Below are 19,504 nucleotides of genomic sequence, written 5' to 3'. Positions count from 1 at the left end.
TAAGCATTTTAATGCGAAACTGCAGCTGTTTTGTTTGACTTAGCAGCAGCATCGGCTACCATCTGATGAAGATTTAGCTTTTCTGCATTCACATAGTAATAGAGATTACATCTGCATAAATACTTTTATTTGCTGAAAGTATCACCACAGACTAGTAATGCAGATATGTTCATATTAGTCACTATTGATAGTCACATTTGATACGTGTTTTTATTTTTAAATGAAAGTCTTTGATATCCTAGCATTAAATTAAAAAATAATGTCTAAGGTACACGGGCCTCTGAGCGCAATGCATGTTTTTATTGTTATGAGGATTTTTACTTGCCACTTTCAGCTGTAAATATGCTGCAAACTGGCTTTTATGTTATTCTTCGAGAAGCTGACTGAACCCACATAAATACGCACATACTGAGGATGGTTCATCTCGAAGATACTGTGCTGCGATCAAGCAGCGCCTGGAACTGGACTTCAATCAACTCCCACTTGTCACAATAGGTTGGCAGCATACACACTGGGCCCGGTTCAGTCCCAGGTGCGCACGTTGGATTGGACATTGACCCACATAAACAACTGTAGCTCACGGTGTGTGTGGTGGTTGTTGCTTTTAAGGACCGGCCGTGATTTGAAATTAAACGCAAAGAAAAGTTTTAGAAACACGGACGCTGCATTTACATTTGACCAGCATCCTGGAGAATGCATCGTCTCTACAGCGAGCTTTCCCTCATCCACGTCTGTTCATCAGTTAGTTTTTGAGGATTAGCCAAGCTTGTCTGATGCAGAACAATCAAAGACCTGCGAGTAATGGAAATGAGAAGTACTGTGGCCTATAACACAGATACCCACCTCCACCAGACACTGGAACAATTAGTTTAGTGCTCTTTCTAACCGCCTTGATTTGGGTCTATTTGTGACTGCCTCTATCACAGGACTGGCTAATTGAGAAAATAATGACGTTAAATGCGTCTGCGGGATTTCTTTTCATTTTGTGGGAATGGAGCACATAGTGTGCAGCTGTTTCTGATAGCGAATGACATAGAGAAATACGAGATTACATGAGAAATAATTGGGACTGACTTATGTCCTCCCGCCTTGTTCCCCTTTAACCCCTTGTGATGAACTTCAACACGGAAAACCTCTTGTTTAGAAACCAAAGCGTCCAGCAGCTACTGCATTGCATCAGAGTGAAAAGTATTTCCTCCTGGGGAGCAAACACAACCTCTTCACATTTTTCTTTCTGACATTTCCAGACCTTGCCAGTGGTTGATGCTATTCTGTTGAGAGGACGGTTCGTGGCGGATTTATACTTCACAATGCCTTCCTGATGCCTTTAATATGCATTCGGGTCGCTTTAAAACAAATGGTGCATTTGAACCTGTCTAATCCGTCCCATACATATCTGCTTTGACCTTTAAATATTTCTGAATGGGAGGCAGGAGATAGCGTTTCACTCAGAAGCCTCAGCTACCCTGTTTCATTTCCAGTGGACGGAGGCATAAATCAATGGGGAAACATATAGCATGTCTATTATAAGGATACTGATACTGTATCGGGCTAAAATTGAGCACACATCTCTTAGATGATCTTATACCTGGGGACATATCTGACAAACCAGATGTCAGTGTGAGGTCTCATCAGTGAAATGTATACGTTTCATGCAAAGTGACAGTTTACTTTTTAATTGCATTGTTTCTTATTGTTGTTGCACTTTGACTTTTGCATGCAGAATACCAGTTGACGCGTGGTCTGGTTGAAAAACTGCTCGGAGGATGCGGGGAGTACATTTGTTCGCAGAGATGCTACTGAAATAAGCTCTCGTTATTCTGTATTCAAATTGAAAATGGACTTGAACGCTAGATTTCTTTCAAAAAGCTCTGATGCTTTCACGCACCAGCGGCCCTTATAATGTTGGATATTTAAAATGGGATTGTGTTGTATGACCGAATCTATAATATATCTATTTCTGCACAAACAACACACTTACTTTGGTTGGATACACTCTTCATGGCCTGCTACTGAGAATGATTGCCGTGTCTAGTTGATTCCCACTCATTAGCCTGACAGTGCTAACGATGTCTTCTTGTCATTGCTGCCCACTGCATGTTCTTTGGCATACAACTAGAGAACATGGACTACATGCATGAGAATAATGATTCCACTCGCATATCTGTTCAGTAAATGTAAGGCTATAGCATGAAAACAGAGGAAACAGGGATTTGTCTAAAGGAAACAAATGCAGCTCAAGGGATCGAGATGTAAAACATTACATTTATACTAAAGCGTAGAAATTACCTTTTCAATTTAGCAGCCGTGGGAGGTGGGGCTCTTAGCAGTGCTATTTCTCAGTCTGGGTCCATTAAATTTCCAAACTCTACTGTGTGAAAACACTAGATTTTGTTCTTTGTGCTGAGATAAGCTAACTGGCTGCTTTCTGGTGCCCTGTATTGCTGATCAAATATGTGAGTGCTATAAGTTTTATCATCCATCTAAGCGCCTGTACGCATATTTCAAAGATGTCGAACTGTTCCTCCAAGATTCACACTGTGCTGCAGTTGCGGTGTTAATTAGCGTGATGTGTGTGTTGACTTTTTCAGCGCTAGCTCTGGGATCATTGCATGTATTATTGACCGTCTTATGGCCCCTTTACGATAGCAGAAGTTTCACTGGGAGCTCTCATTACAAAAGATTGGCAGCGTTTAAATGCCTCACTATCCACTTTGTGATAAGGCAACCAATTTGTAGCACTTTAGACACAAAGCCACAAGTTGTTCTCAGTGGACTCCCATCTGCAGATGGATGAGTATCTCTAAAAGCATCTTTTGAAAAGGTGTCTTCCAGTTTAAACTCCTTTTTCTTTTCTTTTTTGACTCTCATTAAGCCATGCCCGAAGCTTTGCATGAATCACAAGAGACTCCGCTTTGTATCTTTCCTATTTAAGTGATAATTATTATCTGGAACTACCTTCTATCTTATGAGGACACTGGGTGTTTAAGATTTGAGTTTAGAGCCAGGCCATGCAGTTCATTGGTGGTTAGATGCTTCAGCAATTTCTCCAAATGTCCAGTTCAGACAGAGTAGCGGTCAGCCATAGACTAGGGGTTGAACGACTTCTGATTTTTCTGAATATGTGGTGAAAGCCGAGTCGACATCGACTAGTTGTCACACATAAGACCACACTGGAATGCTTTCCAACAGTGAAATCTGTGTTTTTGGCCTGAATACATATTTTAGTGTTTCACACAAAAGAAGCAATGGAGGCTTTTCTGCAAGGCAATTCAAGCTTGAACACAAACTACTGTCCGCCGTAGCCCACGTCACCCATAAACCATCACCATCTAATATGCGGCTCTCGCTTGGCAAAAAAAAAACATGCTCCACAGCCACAGCAACAATGTCAACTAATAGAACACAACAGAACTGCACATAAACACGTGAGCTTATCAATATTGTGCGCTGCAGATGTGTTTAGCCTGAATAAATCAGCACCGTCAGTAGCATTTAATACTTGCTTCACAGCATCTTGTAACATAGGATAATGTAGCCGGGATAAAAAAATAAATGCGGTATATCTCCGAAGGACAATTGGACAATGAAATTCGCCATCAAATTGTTGATTTGCAGCCTCCGTCTCTCTGTTACTGCAGGTGAAGCTGTTAATTGAAAGGATTTGGACCGATCCTCTGCTAGCGTTTGCGGATGCCTTTTCAGATGAGTGTGCATTGTAGTAGTACTTTTGTTGTATTTCAGGACTGACTTACATATTCTGCATGTCACGGCAGAATGGGATTCATCTTAAGTGAAGTATTTCCACAAACTCAATTAACTGCTGCTAGTTTGCTGCAATGATCCACTGGACTCCTCACCTGTCTTCTCGGAGGCGTCCGTGTTGTTATTGTCACGTGATCGGCGACTACTCGACTTCCTGCTTTAAGCCCTGCGGTACAGCAGTAAAGTCGACTGGTCGACACAATCCCTGCCATAGGCTGTATACGATTGTGTTGACTTGAAAATACATCAGTTCACTTTGAAAAGTGCAGATTTTTCCCGATAGGCTCACTGGTTTGAACGCCGTGGAGCTTAAATGCTAACATGCTCCATTTTAATTCCTTCTTTCCTCCCTGGCTGTGGATGAGGGGGCCACTGCCGAGGCCGTCTTTGAAGATGACGGCCTTGACAAAACAAGGTCTAAAACGTTATGACAGCGGAAATCCTACGTTCTCTTCAAACTATTGGCACTGATGCCTCAAGGCCGGAAAGAGCGAGGAAGCCAAAATGTTTACGATACAGATACACCACCTTTGTTCCACCCCCAGACACATTAGTGAGGCCAGAAACAGAAACGAGTGAAAACAAGCCACGAGGAGCAGTTCACAGAAACCGGTGGAGGCTATATAAAGTAGCCAACATTCAGCTCTGCGTTAGCCAGTGATTCGAGTGGTCTGCCTTCATACCATCAACCACAATGCAGTATTTTAATGGAATGTGGATCTTAATGCATCTCAAGGCTGAATCGTTCCAAACTGCACCTCTCAAGAAGAAGTGCTGCTACTTGTTTAACTTAAGGCAGAAATGACTGCTATATAAACCTAAGTAAGAAAAGAAAAGAAAGTAAATGAAAATATATGCCAACATGTATGAAATATATAGGTTTTCTTTTATGATATCTGTAGTGCGATGCTATAAAGTTGAGAACTCTTCAAAGTACTCTGATTTAATAACAAACTACACTTCTAAACGAAGTCCCTGTGCGTATATTCATCATTCATCATCATTTTGTTTTCCGCTTCCCTTATTTGCCGTGCCGCTGTCAAACAGCCCCCGTAGTCTTTCCTTCAATCACCCCAACAGGCTGCTGTGGTGATGATTTACTGTGAATGATATTGCAGGTTGACACAGAAAAATTAAGATGGAAATACTGCGTAAAAGCGAATCAATTTCCCTTAAATTAAAAATGTAATATGTTTTTTCCACCCTCGAGCGCAGTGAGTTTTTTTTCTTAAAATCAAATAGTGTGTCTTGGAAAGTTTGTGATGACGTCAGTGAAAATTAAAGGGCCAAGGAATAATTCCGATGTGTGCTTATTTGATGGGGCACGAAGACTTAATTCGTCACACGTACAAATGATATGTTTCTTTCACACGTGGGCATACTGATCAAGGCTGTCCCTAAAGCTATGCTGGGAAAGGGGAAAAGAAACTGAAATAAGAAATAAAAGAGATAAACATTCGAAGGTATAAAAATGATGAATGAAACCGCATAAAAAAAAAAGTTGTCCCAGTGTTGAGTCTGAAACTGTAACTCTGGATCCTATGGTCTTGCTGCACCTTCAAGATCTCTGTCTTGTGACATTAAGCATTTCCCGGCCCAGTTGGCGCCTTGTCATTTACAGGGGTCAAAAAAATACAGTGTGTCATGACTGATTGTCTTTCTGTGAATTTCGCCTCCTAACCCAGGTCTAACGGCCACCTCGTTCTGTGTTTTCTTTCCTCTCTGCGCCAGACCACCTCCATCAGACCCAGGACCTAAATCAGCAGTCCAGAGCGGCCATGGGACAGGTGACAGGTTGGCCTCCCATGACACTCCTCAGCACGCTGCCCCTCAAGGCGAGCAGGGCCACGGTCATGTATCCAGGAAGAGTCTGCAGGTGGATGTGGGTAGCAGCAGGGCTGGGAGGTCCCCTTCTGTGTCCCCAGACCGAGGCAGCGTCCCCACCTCTCCTTACTCTGTGCCTCAAATTGCACCCATGCCCAGCAGCAAACTGTGTCCCGTCTGCAAAACCACCGACCTGATGGGCACTGGGGACGACAAGCCGAACTTCAACACCTGCACACAGTGTCGCCTCATGGTGTGCAACCAGTGTGGCTTCAACCCCAACCCCCACCTAACAGAGGTAGGCACTGCTGCTTCACTCAGAGTCAGTGATAATTCCAGTGCAGGATTGTTTTTTTTAATTATATATTTATATTTCTGTTCTGTAGTAGTTTACGCAACCAGTGTGCTATGCTGATACCATTCTGTCCTTTTGCACAGCTAAAAACAACAACAACAAAAAACGCTGTGTAATCGACTGCAAAAACAGATTGGGAGTGAATTCAGGCATTACAGACTGCCAGGAGGCTAAAGAGAATAGGAGCAAATGAGGGACTGTTTAATGATGGCTAACCAGACAGCATTAATCAATATTTATCAAACCTGTGCACCGACATGTGAGATATCCTTTCAAATAAGACCAGGCGTACCTTCGTACCTTCAGGCTTTCTTTAGTTAAAGATTATTTCCCCTGTGTGGACGTGTGAAGGTACATATACATATATGAGTCATTGTGCATGTCTGGTACATCTTATAGGTTGCTCTTGATACTGACATCCTTAATCGTTACAAGATAGTCATTCCTTTCAGCTGTTTCGCTCAATTCGGAGCATCCATAGAAAGATTAAATGACATCTTTGCAAACCCTCTACAGACTTTTTTAAATAATATACATACATTTCATTATCTTAACAGCATATAATCAGGATTTTGCAGTGTTAGCTGTTTGATTTTGATGAAAGCGGGCGATTCAGGTGCTCCATTTTGGTTTAATTCGTCCCGTGAGCGACGTTGGCGATGACTACTGTTATCAAGCTGGCTGTGGCTGGCTCACAGGCTGCACCGGCTGAACGGGACTCAAGATGTGAATTAGCTGCAGGCTCTGAACTTCCAATTCTAGCCATGGTTTGCACTGATTGATGAAGTGTTTAATAATCTTGTGGGCTCACGATCTTTCATCTGCAAAGGCCTGGTTATCAGACACTTCTTTGCTGAGGTGCACAGCGATATTAGTCACTTCCTATTAGCCATAATAAATCAGGAGCCCTCGTCTACAACAAATTGTTCGTTCTTTTCCTGCTGATGTTACATAGTAACTGTGCATAGCATGTATTTTATATGAATTATATATATAAATCAGTCTGTTCTGACACTAACAAGTGAGCATCAAAGTCATGTCCAGAGCTTTTTATAACACCGCTGAAAGCTGCACAACACATTTACCCATCATTCACAATCATTCATACGCATCTAAACACTCATCACTGCTAACAGGTAGCTGAGAAAGCCTATTGCCTTCATCCTAAAATAAATCACTTGCCTAATTTGAATTAAGCTATGCTTCACTGTTACTGTGAGTCAAGTACGGCTGTGTCATCTGTCACAAAGTTTTTACATCAACTCCAGTGAGTCATGTTGCAAACTGCAGCCAAGATGCAATGTCAGTTAAGCTGGCCTGCGGGCTATCAGAGCAACTGTAGGCTAAAGAAATGGCAACACGTACGGAGTAAATGTTTAGCTGTTGAAGTATAAATGTGTGCCTGTAAGTAAATGTACAAGTTCAAGTGCATACGTGCACGGGTGCGTATTTGTGTGTGGAAAAAAGGTTAGGCCGCAAAAGTTGGGGAAAAGGGCCGCCGTGGGAAATGGGCGAACAAAAGAGAAATGCGTGGACTGAAGTGGAGACAGACAGTAGAGAATAGATCATGGCAGGGAGTGAAGGAGAGCGTGGCAGCAAAGAGAACAGCGGAGGTGGGTACTTTTCAGCTCAGCCTTGGTGAGCTTGTCAGAGGCTGACAGGGAGAGAGTCTCGCAGCGAAAACGCTCAGCCTCTGGAGACCTGAAGATTTACCCCCCTAACCTACTTAGCATGGATTGGGCTTCTGTCTCACTGCAGCATATCTAAAAACACCCTTATCACTCGAAATTGATGACGGCCGCGCTGTTGCCGATCGAGGCCACGATAACGCTGAAGATGACGATGACTGGAATTCCGATCGCAGCGATGTGTTGACTGGCCGAGAGCAAAGATAGCCATGAAGCCGAAGTGAAAGGTTCCCCCCTAAGCAGACGCAGATATCGGTGATCTTTTGATCAAATATTTGTCTATGAAATGTTAAAAACAAGAGTAGGGATTGCAAATCGTAGTTAAAGTTTGCCTGATTATTATTTATATATTAAAGATGAGTCTTTCTAGGATTATAATATTAATTTGTGCATTCGGTATTCAAAGAGAAAAATCCCATGTGGCATTTTCTTATAAAAAGAAAAAAAAAGTCTCTCTGTTACTGTAGTTCCAGGATTTGTCTCTTGATGACACCAGAAGCTTAGTCAGGGATCACAACTTGCTCTTTAAGAGGTTACAAATAGTTTACATACACTGATCGAGGAGTCCCAGATTGTAGTATAAAGTATAAAATTAACAACATCTGTTAATGAAGAGGATTTCCTCTCAAATTACAGAACAATGTTACAGATTAAAGCTTTCATAAATGAGATTGAATCCATGTTTGGGTCTTTTAGTTTAGGGTTAATCATTACAAACACTAAAATGGTCAAATATAAATCAACAAATTTGGAAATTAGAGCAGTATTCAGGTATCCGTGTTTTTCCAAGAGCTTTTCCGGGACTCAAGTCAGAGCTGTGTTAAACAACCTGGTGACGGGAGCGCTATTTAGATGTAAACCGTACGCAACTAATGGAAGTCATATGCCACAGTCTGTTACAGAGCTGTCAGTCAAGCAGAGAGTTTTATTTAGAGATGTATTGTGAGAACTGAGACGAGCGAGCAACCGTACACGTGACTTTGCATGTGCATGTGATTGTCTCACGGCGTTAGAGGACGCCAAAAATATAAATAAACGATAAATAAATATAAAATACTGCACGGCGTTTGAAAACTAGTTCTGGAAAAAGAGCGCGTTCGATTAAAAACGTTGTGATGAAAGAGAGAAAGCCAGACAGTCGGAGGAACGAGGCAGACTTCAAACAACGGAGAACAGGAGCGCAGAGAGATAGTGAAAATACCACAGACACTCTCCCCCGACAGTGTTCTCCCACCATCATACAGGGGAACATCTGCTTTATAATTGGTCCAATTTCTATTTATAGACCCTACCCTCCTTCTGTCTGCAGCGATGGCCCGGTCCTAAGAAGCCACAGCTAAAAGAAAGAGTGGGGAGAGAGATGTGTTAAAAAGCTGTGTGGTAGCAGCAGGAGGCAGAACGAAAGTGAAAAGCATCATCATAAATGAACCATAATAGCCAGAGTGTTCATATTAACACTACACGACTCTGTATTCATTTTCCAGCTCCTGGAAAAAAAAAAAACACATAAAAAATGTAGAAACAAATCGAAAAGTAATTCTAGGACACTTTTGTAGGTGCGTTCGTATTGCCAGAACACTCTGGAGGTGGATCTTAAGCATTCTTTGAGCAACTCACGAAATTATGACTTTTTAATGCCTTTGTTTGAAGACTGTCTTGAAGGCGCTTTTCTCTTTTTTAACCTACAATCCCACGAGCTGAGGAACAGTTTTAACAGAAGCTCCCACACAGAGCGTCTCTGTATATCTCCTCCTCCCTGTTCAAAATATACCAGGTAGGTGGCCGCAGTCGGCGGATGCACTAGACGGATTTAGCAACCAAACCGAAGACGACAATGTCGATTTGGACTCCAGAAAACAGCATATTACAGTTTACATAGACCACATTAGTACAGATACTTATTTGTAGTATACAAACTTTGGAGTATTTGTTGTTAATGTTTGTTAATATTTTGCACTAATGACTGACTATATGACTATCATAAAGAGGTCACTCGTCTTGACAAATACATACATTTAGAATCTACATTTGCAGTTCCCTACTCTATTATTTTGGTTAAATGCCCAGCAACTTTAAGGTTTTGCTTCATTCGCTTTGTTTCCAGATGCAGTAGGTTGAACCCACTGTTAACGTCCAGCATTAACTAGTAAACGATGTTATAGTTTAGCTGGTGAGTATAGCGTAGCTAAAAAGACTCATAAGGAGCTGATGGAAACTATCCTGAAAGCCAGCCCGAAGTTCTCCTGTCCACAAAATTTTAGTGGGGGATTTTTGTGATTTCAAAAGAAAAGCAGCGACGTAGTCATACGTGTCATCTGAGCACCTTTGAGTTGAATTTGTTTACAGCAAAATGACTCTGATTGGTTGTGGGGCTATCGAATTGCATGCATGAGTTATTTTTCCTCTCTATGAGCTGAAATCTGGCCCTTAATGAAATTCAAAACCGGACTCATATTCTGATCAGAACTGAATCTGGGTACAATCAGCTAGACGGAGACCAAAATATAGCTAAAAGCAGGGTGAGTATTAGAATATTAGTTTTTCTGGGTGTCTAGACAATGGCTGCTAAATAATCCTTATATTGTTCCATATCTGCTGGTTGTGTTAATGGGGAATTTTTGCATAAGTAGTTTAAAACACCCAGCTGATGGAGACTATCCTGAAAGCCAGCCTGAAGTTCCCCTGTCCATAATATTTTAGTAGGGGGATCTTTGGTCTGGACTCACTCAGTTCAGAATTCATGAGTTCTGCCGAGCCAATCAAATAGTTTCCGCGAGCTTTATGAGGGGAAGGACAGAAGAAAAGCAGCGACGTAGTCATACATGTCATCTGAGCACCTTAGAGTTGAATTAGTTTACACCAAAATGACTGTGATTGGTTGTGGGACTATCGGATTTCTCTGTATGGTTGAAACCTAAACAGTCTATGGTTGAAACATGCCCCATGACGTAATCCAAATGGCATGTTACCAGATATCCTGATAACTACTGAATCCAGCTACAACCAACTAGACAGAAACCAAAATAGAGCTAAGAGCAGAGGCTATATTAGACTTAGGTTTTTTTTGGATGTCTAGACAATGACTGGTAAAGAAACTTTATATTGTTCTATATCTGCTGGTTGTGTCAATAGGGAACTTTTTGTCATAAACAGCTTCATATGTGTATGATGAATTAACAGACTGGTCCACTGTCCCTGATTATTAAAAGTGTGAATCACTTTGTGTTTAATAGATACATTTAGAGTTTGTGGTGTAGTCCAGAAATAGTTTTCCACCACCAGCCTTTTGTTAAGAAATAATTTATATTTAGTGGTGACTAAGAGCTAGTATGAGTCAGTGAAAGGATGCTTCTGCACCATCCTTCTACAAAAAAACTGCACACGCACACATGTGGGACGCACACTTATCTTAAAAATACCTGCAAGAGACCGTACTGTTTTAACTGATATTAGTGCTGCCCAGCTTCTAATCTTAAGCCTGAAATGGATTTTCTCAAGCTGCAACTGCACCAACCTGCAAAAACAAGCTGTCCATAATGTCATAAGTAACATTCTGTTATATTTTTTACTTGTCAGGTAAGGTATTGATCTTAGGTTTTGATCTTTAACTGGGGATAGCTTCTAAACAGTTCCAAAGTGCACTGTGTGCCGCAAACCCAGAGCTCCTACAGCTGTTCCGGCGTTCACGCGGTTTTATCAAGCGACTGCAGTCAGAATCCAACGTTATTCGTGGTCTGATCTTTCTTGTGTGAAGGACAAATAACAGCTAGACGATAAACAAATTACTTAAATGCAAGCTAAAGTGAAGCGATCATATCGGCGAGGGATAAGTCCATTATACCTTGAGGGAGCCAGCGCGTGGTTCCTGATCCCCTCGAATTAATTCAGATATTTAACATCAGAGATTCCCCGGCATGTTGATCAGGCAAAGAGGAAGACAATGAGGCTTTTATGTGGATCTCTCTGCGACACGGGCGATCTGTGAAAAATCTAATGTAGAAATTTAATGTAGGATGTCATCATTTCATGAGATTTTATCCCTAGTAAAATATGAACTGCTGACTATGTGGAAATACGAGTTCGGTGCAGCTTCTCAAGGGTTGTAGGAAGTCTTCAGTTTATTCAAGGTCATATACTGTAACTGAGTAGATGTGACTTCTATTCAGTGAAAGTGTTTTCTTCTTCGCCTCTCCTTTATTTATTTTCTAAATTACTCTTTTTCCACAAAACGGACGCTTTCTCGTCAGTGTCTCTTTCTGGGTGATTCATTTTCTTCAGCGCAGAGATGCTAAATGAATCGAATGAAAGAAATCTACTCTGGAGTCTGATGTGATAAGTTTGTTTGCGAGCCCAGCTACCAGCCATGAAAGGATTTGCAGGATAATGAGCTGTTTAATTACTTAGGGGGAGAAAATAAGCCATACATTTCAATCTTGCTTCATCACAAGGCATTATATAGCAATATAGAGAAAGTTTAGATTGAAAGGTTACATCGTCTAAATCTTGATAATACCTGAGCGGTCAGACTTCATAACGAATCATAACCATCTCCTGTTCTGTTTGGTGCAAATTCTTTCATGAAATATGTGAGACTTGAATATTTTTTTTTGATTAACCATAGTGCACAGAAGAGGCCAGTGTCTGGGCTTCGATAGTAGCCTGGGACTTTAAATGGACATACAGTGGGAACTGGGTCAGGAATCCAGCTGAGACACTACTTGCTGAATTTTGCATATACCAAAATATTTTGCAGTGAGGAGTGCCAGAAACTAAATCTGGGACACTGGTTTAATTATTACCCCATAACTCACAGCATTTAAAGTCCCATCTCATTATAGTCATTTGAGCTGTTCTCTCAAGCAAGAAAGGCCAGAAATCATCATCGTCATATTTTGTCAGTGTGTGGGGAAAAAATAAAATAAAAATGAAATCACATGAGGGTGTTAAGTCCACTTTTCTCCCTGGCTTCTTGATCACAGTTAGGCTGGAGGGACGTTTGTGCAACATGGTGACTTTTATATCATCTTGTTTCATGACCCTCCCTTTTCAGGCTTCGTTGTTTTTTATCCTGCAAAACAATTAGGACACAGTTTCCTTTCATTTGATCTTTTTTTCCCCCCAAGTCTTTACAAGTTTTAGAACTTTATTTGAAATACTACTTTCCCACTACCTATGGGAATGTTTATCCAGCAGAGGCACAAAATGCAGACTCAAACAGTACCGCAGAGTAGAGTCTATATATCTCTGTGACCCCCGTCTCAGCTGAATATTAAAAGCTTCACAAAGGTAGCAGTAAATCTCATGCACCGATATGCTATTTCCGTGCATTACAGCGCTCATTATATTGGGACCATGCCCTGGACTCTGTATTAGAATTTAATGATATGCACTTTCCTGCATTCTCAGTAACACCATGACTCCCCGCTGCGTCTAACACTGCACCGGCACACCTACTGAGAGACATTCAATGAGCAGCATGAAAGGAAATTTAACAGCGATTTCCCCAACCACTTTTGACGAGCTGATTTTTATAAACTTTCCCCCTTGCAATTTTTAAGAGTGGAGCAGATGTGTTTTACTAAAATGGCTCTTGTGTCTGTAGAGCTGCCTGTAGTTGGGTTAAGCAGAGGCGGAGAGACAAATTGACAGTGAGAGTGAGTTAGAGAGAGAAGGGGCGGGGGGCAGAGGGGTATTGGGAGGAATTTCAATGTCTTTGGCCCAATTTGCGAGGAATTGATAAACCGCTGCATTCCCGGTATCCTGATCCCCAAACTGCAGTGCTCAGCTGCTGTACGTACTGCATGGTGATACTGCATTCTGATCTCTGAGACAGAGATTCTTCCTTCAGCTGCATCCCTGTCAGCTAAAGTTGGATTCTGTCTGTGGGCGAGTTCGTTACCCAGCTTTTCTGGGGAGTGATGGACTGAGTGATGTCTCGCACCTGTCAACAAATGCACGGAGAAGAAAAAATTGAAAAATGGGTTACATCTTGTAACAACATGTGTGTGTGTGCGTGCGCGCGTCTCCCTGCTACCTTGAGCTGCAGTTGTCCTCTTCTAGTTGCGCTTTTAGGCTCATTTTGTGTAACAGGGATGTTCAGAGCAGAGCAATCTCAGAGCAGAGCTATCAAAATAAACGAACACGAGAGCAGAACCTACTGTCAGTTTATCACGGCAGCTGCAGTCAAGGTAAGAGTTTGAATGGCAGTTTGAAATTAATCTGGATACATTACATATGTTAAAGTCTTAGCTTCTGAGTACGTCTACTGTGTGTCAGTTTAGACAGACCTCTTTGTGAGGTAGGTTACTACGCAGTGCCTGAAATGCAAGCTTTCAAAAGCTTCAGTTTTAGTTCATTCGTGCACAAAAGAATCCACACATAGCTCAGAGTTTGATTGAAGTTGAGAGATGCTTTTTAGATGTCGCTGAAGTCAATATGAGGAGGGGTGACCTTGCAAGTGAACTAAATAACAGTGATGCCATTCAGCTACCTTTCTGCCTATGAGATAAAGGTAACTGAAAATCAACAGTTGTGTGCATTCAAAGGGAAACTAGAAAATGGCGCCCTTATAGACGGATGAGCACAACTTTAGTGCATGACCACAAAGTAATTTGCACGATGAGGAAAAAACAAGAAAACCTCTTTATAACTGCACAGTGAGTCAAGGCACCTCTTCCAGGATGTAGGCATACGGGTTTCCTTGTTAGCAGCCACTCAAATGCAGGAAATGCTTTTTTTAACTTGTCTTGGATTATATTATGCTGAGTGGGATTTGGATTTGGATGAAAAATACAAATATTTGTTAGTATTGTTAGACATTTTCTGACAGCCTAAATTCTAAATTGATTACCGTCATTGAGAGAAAACTGGAAAATACAGCAATTAAAAAACAACAGCATCAATCACGGCACTAATGGACGTGGCTAAGAGTAGGAGATATCACCCAAATCAGTACAAAGCGTTAAATAGAAATATGTGTGTGTTTCCAAGGATGCTTTGCCGTCATTATTTGATCCATATCCAACCCTCCGTAGGTGCCTTGCTGCTAAAAGGTTCTATTTCTGGCAGCAAGATGTTCTTCATGAAGCCATAGCGCTCTAGCATCCTGTTGGCAGACGCTGAGTTCTCTGTGCCGGCTCATGACCTTTGACGTGCGTCATACCATTGTACCCACACACCAACACACGGCTCGTGTGCTAAAGCAGGAACCGAATACATGGAAATGAAATAGTGGCTGGATGAGAGCCTTCAAAAATGTATAGATGGCGACGGAGCCATAAGAAGAGTGACGGGACGTGAGAGATGCAGATAAGGAGATGAGTGAAGGAGGACAAGATGGAGGGTTGCAACGTAGAGCTGATAGAGAAGCAGGGAAGGAGACAGTGTGTGCAGTGCACTTGTTTTTTCTGCTGATACGGATCAGATTTCATAAAGATCCACATGATTGCCTCATAACAAGGGGGACGCTGAGAGGAATGAGATGGAGAGATGAGGCGGAGGCAAGCACAGACACGAAGAAATTGATAAATAGCTGCTTGCCCTCCCCGCTGCTGCTTTCTTTGTTTTTCCGGTTTGTTTTTTCCCCCCATCTGGCTTTATATGATTATCCTATCTGTAATCTGTAAGAAAGAAAAAAAAAAAACATCAAGGACATTAATAGTGATGGAAAAGCTGAGTTTCCACTTGAGTCTCTTATTGGATTATACGTCTTGTTTTAGATGATAGAGCTGTGTTGCTCCAGCGTTGGCTTTTCTTTCTTTTTTTTTCTCGCTGCCCACGTTACTCTGACTGTCCGATGAGTTCACCTCTGCTCCTAGCTTCTCAGTTTTCCTGATTGACACCGAACAGCATGGCCTCATCACTCCTTATTCTGGGGGACTGGCACGGGGCCAGGCGCGAGGCTAAGAGGCTGCTGAGCCTGTGACTTACTCTGTCTACACTGACTTACTGAATGACTGACTGATCGAATGACGGACTTAGAGACAGACAAAGAAATACTGTAAGGCAGGAGAATTGGTTACTAAACGCTTAAAGCTGTGCAATTGAATAGTAGGACACATATGTCAAATATCTTAGTGAACGTTTTTTGAAAATGATATCACAGTTATGTGATTATATATTATTAGAGTAACGCCACAAAAGGTTGAAAAGTATGTGTTTCACCTATTTGGGGAAACTTTGGCTGTTGTCTGATGACTTCTTCTGGCAGCAACCAGTCTTATGCAGCTTCCGGTGCAGCCAGGATATGTCTAACTAACAAATACTTATAATAATATTCATGCCAAGAGTGCCTATTCTGCACTCGCTGGTCATGATGGTAGAATCAGGGTGGAGTAGAGAGTCTATGACCGGACAGTTAACTCTTTGACAACAATCGGCAAAACCCCTACAAGGGTTTTGTGTGAGGTGTTTGCTCGGTAAATGCGCCTCTGCGTCTAGTGCACCGTGCCATGTAGCCGGGCATGCACCTCCCCCAAATATGTGATTGCATGTGGTGGCGATGCAGACTGCCACAGTTGTGATTGGTCCCAATTGCCTTTGCTCATCCACGTCTCTAAGTGGCCGGACAAGCACATAAAATCTACCCTCCTCTTTCCTCTTACACACCATCCACTCAGACGTCTTCTCTATTTGCAGGGTTGCACTACACAGGGAAACATCCATCCATCCATCCATCCATCCATCCATCCATCCATCCATCCGTCCGTCCGTCCGTCCATCCATCTATCTATCTATCTATCTATCTATCTATCTATCTATCTATCTATCTATCTATCTATCTATCTATCTATCTATCTATCTATCTATCTATCTATCTACTGGAACACGCTGCACTCTCCATGACCACACCCATACATCCCTAAAGAAATTAAGAGAGAAGTTAAACCATCATTCATCTTCCTCCCTTTTCAATGGACTTGGCAACAGCAGCAGTGGTTGCAAGGAGCAATCAATGATTGCTTCATGATGACTGAGGCTGAACTCGTAAAATGAATTTGCAGCGTGACCCTGCAACCACATCCGAGGTTGATATTTTTTCAGTGAAAAGTAGGACATGCCGATGGGAACGGTGCTGGGTTGTGAGGTGTTTCTGGCGCATTGGAGGCACTTGTTATACGTTGCAGTATACGACGCACGACGCACACCGGCCTAAATCACGCCATAATTAGAAAAGGAACGGCTGTGAAATGGAAAATACATTTTTAATTTCATTACATTTTTAAACACCCCGAAACAACTACTTTCGCACCGTCACAATTTGATCCAAGGAAAAGTGGAAGGTGTCGAGGAGCTGCATGATGAGATTACTTCATGTGTGAAGCGAGTCCGCGGGAAGTCAGTCGGCTCAGCCGGGGAGTCTCTAACGCACATAATCTATTAAATTGGTTGGTTGGTTGTTCAACCAGAGGGCGCAAATGACAGCGAGCACAATGCCACACCTATCGGATATTCTCAACAGCTCATCAAAGTAGGCAGGGATTCAGAGGTCTGGAACTAGTTTACTGACTATCTGACATGGGCGTTTATTGCTCCGGTAATCACATGAAATGGTGGTGGCACACTGAGCACACCAAGCAGATTACTACATCACTTTACAAAGAACTTCCGCCACTGCCCATATTTCAATTTTCTCGGCAAGTCAAATAGTGAATAATTCTGAATGAATAATAATCAAGTTAAACGGTATCACCACGCAATCTGATTATCAGGCTACAGCCAAATTAGATGTTATCAGCTGGGATTATGTTGCAGAGTTTAGTGTTTAACTAAAAGTCACGGGCACAGCGGTGAGTCAGCACTTCGCAGCACACTTTAGGTCCAGTGACTCACACAACTGTAGCTAAATTGCAAAATGACAACTTGCATAAAATGTTTTGATCACTGTATTTAACAAGTAAAACTGTTACGTTATGCTATCAGCCTGCATTCACAGTTATTAGAAAGAAACTGGTTTACAGGAGTTTAGAGGACCTGCATGTTACTTTTTGAAAGAGTTATAGTCATTAAAGCGTCGGCAATGGACTTTATGTAGGGTAAAACTTTGCTGGTGCCGGACGGTAGGCCTATGAAATGTATGGTTTGAAAAAGAAGCTAGTAACTGACACGAGTGTATACACGTTGTTTTTGTGCCCCAGTGTTGGGAAGTTCTCAGAGAACTAACTACTCTGAGCCAAAGTGTTCAAGAATCCACCTCCACAGGCTTAAAGGGAACCGACCCCGACCCCAAATCTTTATGGGAGAAAAGCCAGCGGCCAGGCCTCGCACCTCACTCTTTGTGCTCCAGACCTCCAACCGATCCACAACCCTCACACAACCTTTCTGTGACAGCATTTATAATGCATCAAGGCATTATGCAGTGACTAAGAATCCGAGACAGTTACAACCGTGTGGCAGCTGTCAAAGCACCAGAACGGCAATTATCATGTGTGACGTCGGGCCATCACTAGCGCCTCTTCCTTCGTATGTGAATACATGGACCAGAAAGGGAACAAGACAGTATAGGAAAAGGTGTAAAGGAAACAAAGGTGGCAAAGGTTTTAATGTGAAAGGGAGCATGTTGTGTTTGAGAATGTAAGAGAAAGCAAAAAGGGAACTCGCACAAAAAGACATGAGGGAAGATTACAAAATTCGGGGCAGTCGTGATTTATTGAAGATGTCCAGAGTTCAGCCCATCTGTCACATTTATTTCCCTCACATTTGTTTGCGGGTAAATGATGTTTACCAATGAATGACTGTGCGGAGGCATGGGGACGCTTAAATCCTTCCTCAATGGGATATATTACATCTTTCACAATTATTCTCTCATTCAGTCATTTTCCACACACAATTTTTCCAATTCAGTGCAGGCTGGAGGCATTAGATGAGTGGAAGGCAGCCAGTCCATCACGTATACAGATCAGCACACTTGTTCATATTCACACCCATAGCTGAATTTTTAGCTCGTCTCACTTGCATATCTTTGGACAGTGAGGATAAATTAGAAACCAGGGGCACGCAGGGAGGAGATTGCGAACACCAAGACCAATTTACTGTATCTCAGATGGTGACATCTTAAGTTATTTTAGTAATCTGCCAGTCAAGCCTTGTTGTTAAAGGAATATATTTACATATTAGGATATGCAGTATATGGTTATTAGCTTTCTTGCTGAGAGTTACTCTTCACTCTTGTGTCTATAGAGGAAATGTAAGATACAATAAGTATATGGTTATTTTTGTGTAGCTTCTAGAGCCACCCTTTAAACATACATCCAATTGGTGCAACCTGGACACATCCTCAGTGATGTTACCTGGGGTCATGGAGTGTTTCGGGTCTTTCAAACATCATACACTCTCTCCCAGGCGGCCCAGCCAGGGCTGATCAGGCCCCAGCTTGTGTCCAGGCAGCACTACCTCACCCACGGCTCTTCTCTCCTCATCCACAGCCACCTTGAGGCAACTTCTGCCGCCTCAGCGACTTCTTTGATGGCCCTTCGCTTACTGGCCCCTGTGATGCCCAGCATGTTGTAGGCCCTACATAGGGACTGGCCTGCAAACCCTCTGCATCCCACCTCGATGGGCTCGCACCTAGCTTGCCACCCATTGCTCCTGCACTCCTCCATTAGCTCAGCATATCTTGCTCTCTTCCTCTCATTGGCCTCCTCGATGCGGTCCTCCAAAGGGACAGTGAGTTCCAGGAGAATGATCCGTTTGGAGGCTTCTGAGGTGAGCAGCATGTCTGGCCGCAGTGTTGTAGTGGCGACATTTTCTGGGAATTTCAGTTGCTTCCCCAGGTCAACTTTCTATTCCCAGTCTTGAGCTGTTGCTAGCAGGCCAGAGGAGGTGGACCTGGTAGCTGGTGGAGGCTTCTCTCCAGCCCGAGTGAAAGTGATGG

At 42.4% G+C, this 19,504-nt stretch overlaps 1 protein-coding gene across 1 annotated transcript in view; it reads left to right on the top strand.

Moving 5' to 3' along the window:
- bsnb (bassoon (presynaptic cytomatrix protein) b) overlaps positions 1-19,504 on the top strand; it is a gene marked incomplete at its 5' end in the record, with an annotated part of 61,318 nt that overhangs the window by 2,707 nt on the left and 39,107 nt on the right. The window contains one exon of the mRNA XM_084542960.1: positions 5,497-5,887. Within this exon, the coding sequence (XP_084399086.1) occupies positions 5,497-5,887 (391 nt within the window). The remainder of the gene's footprint in view (positions 1-5,496; positions 5,888-19,504) is intronic.

The sequence above is a fragment of the Chelon labrosus genome (assembly GCF_963514085.1).
Source record: "Chelon labrosus genome assembly, chromosome: 4".
Lineage (NCBI taxonomy): Eukaryota > Metazoa > Chordata > Actinopteri > Mugiliformes > Mugilidae > Chelon > Chelon labrosus.
The sequence above is the reverse complement of the archived record's forward strand: the minus strand, read 5'-3'. Positions and strand labels throughout refer to the sequence as shown.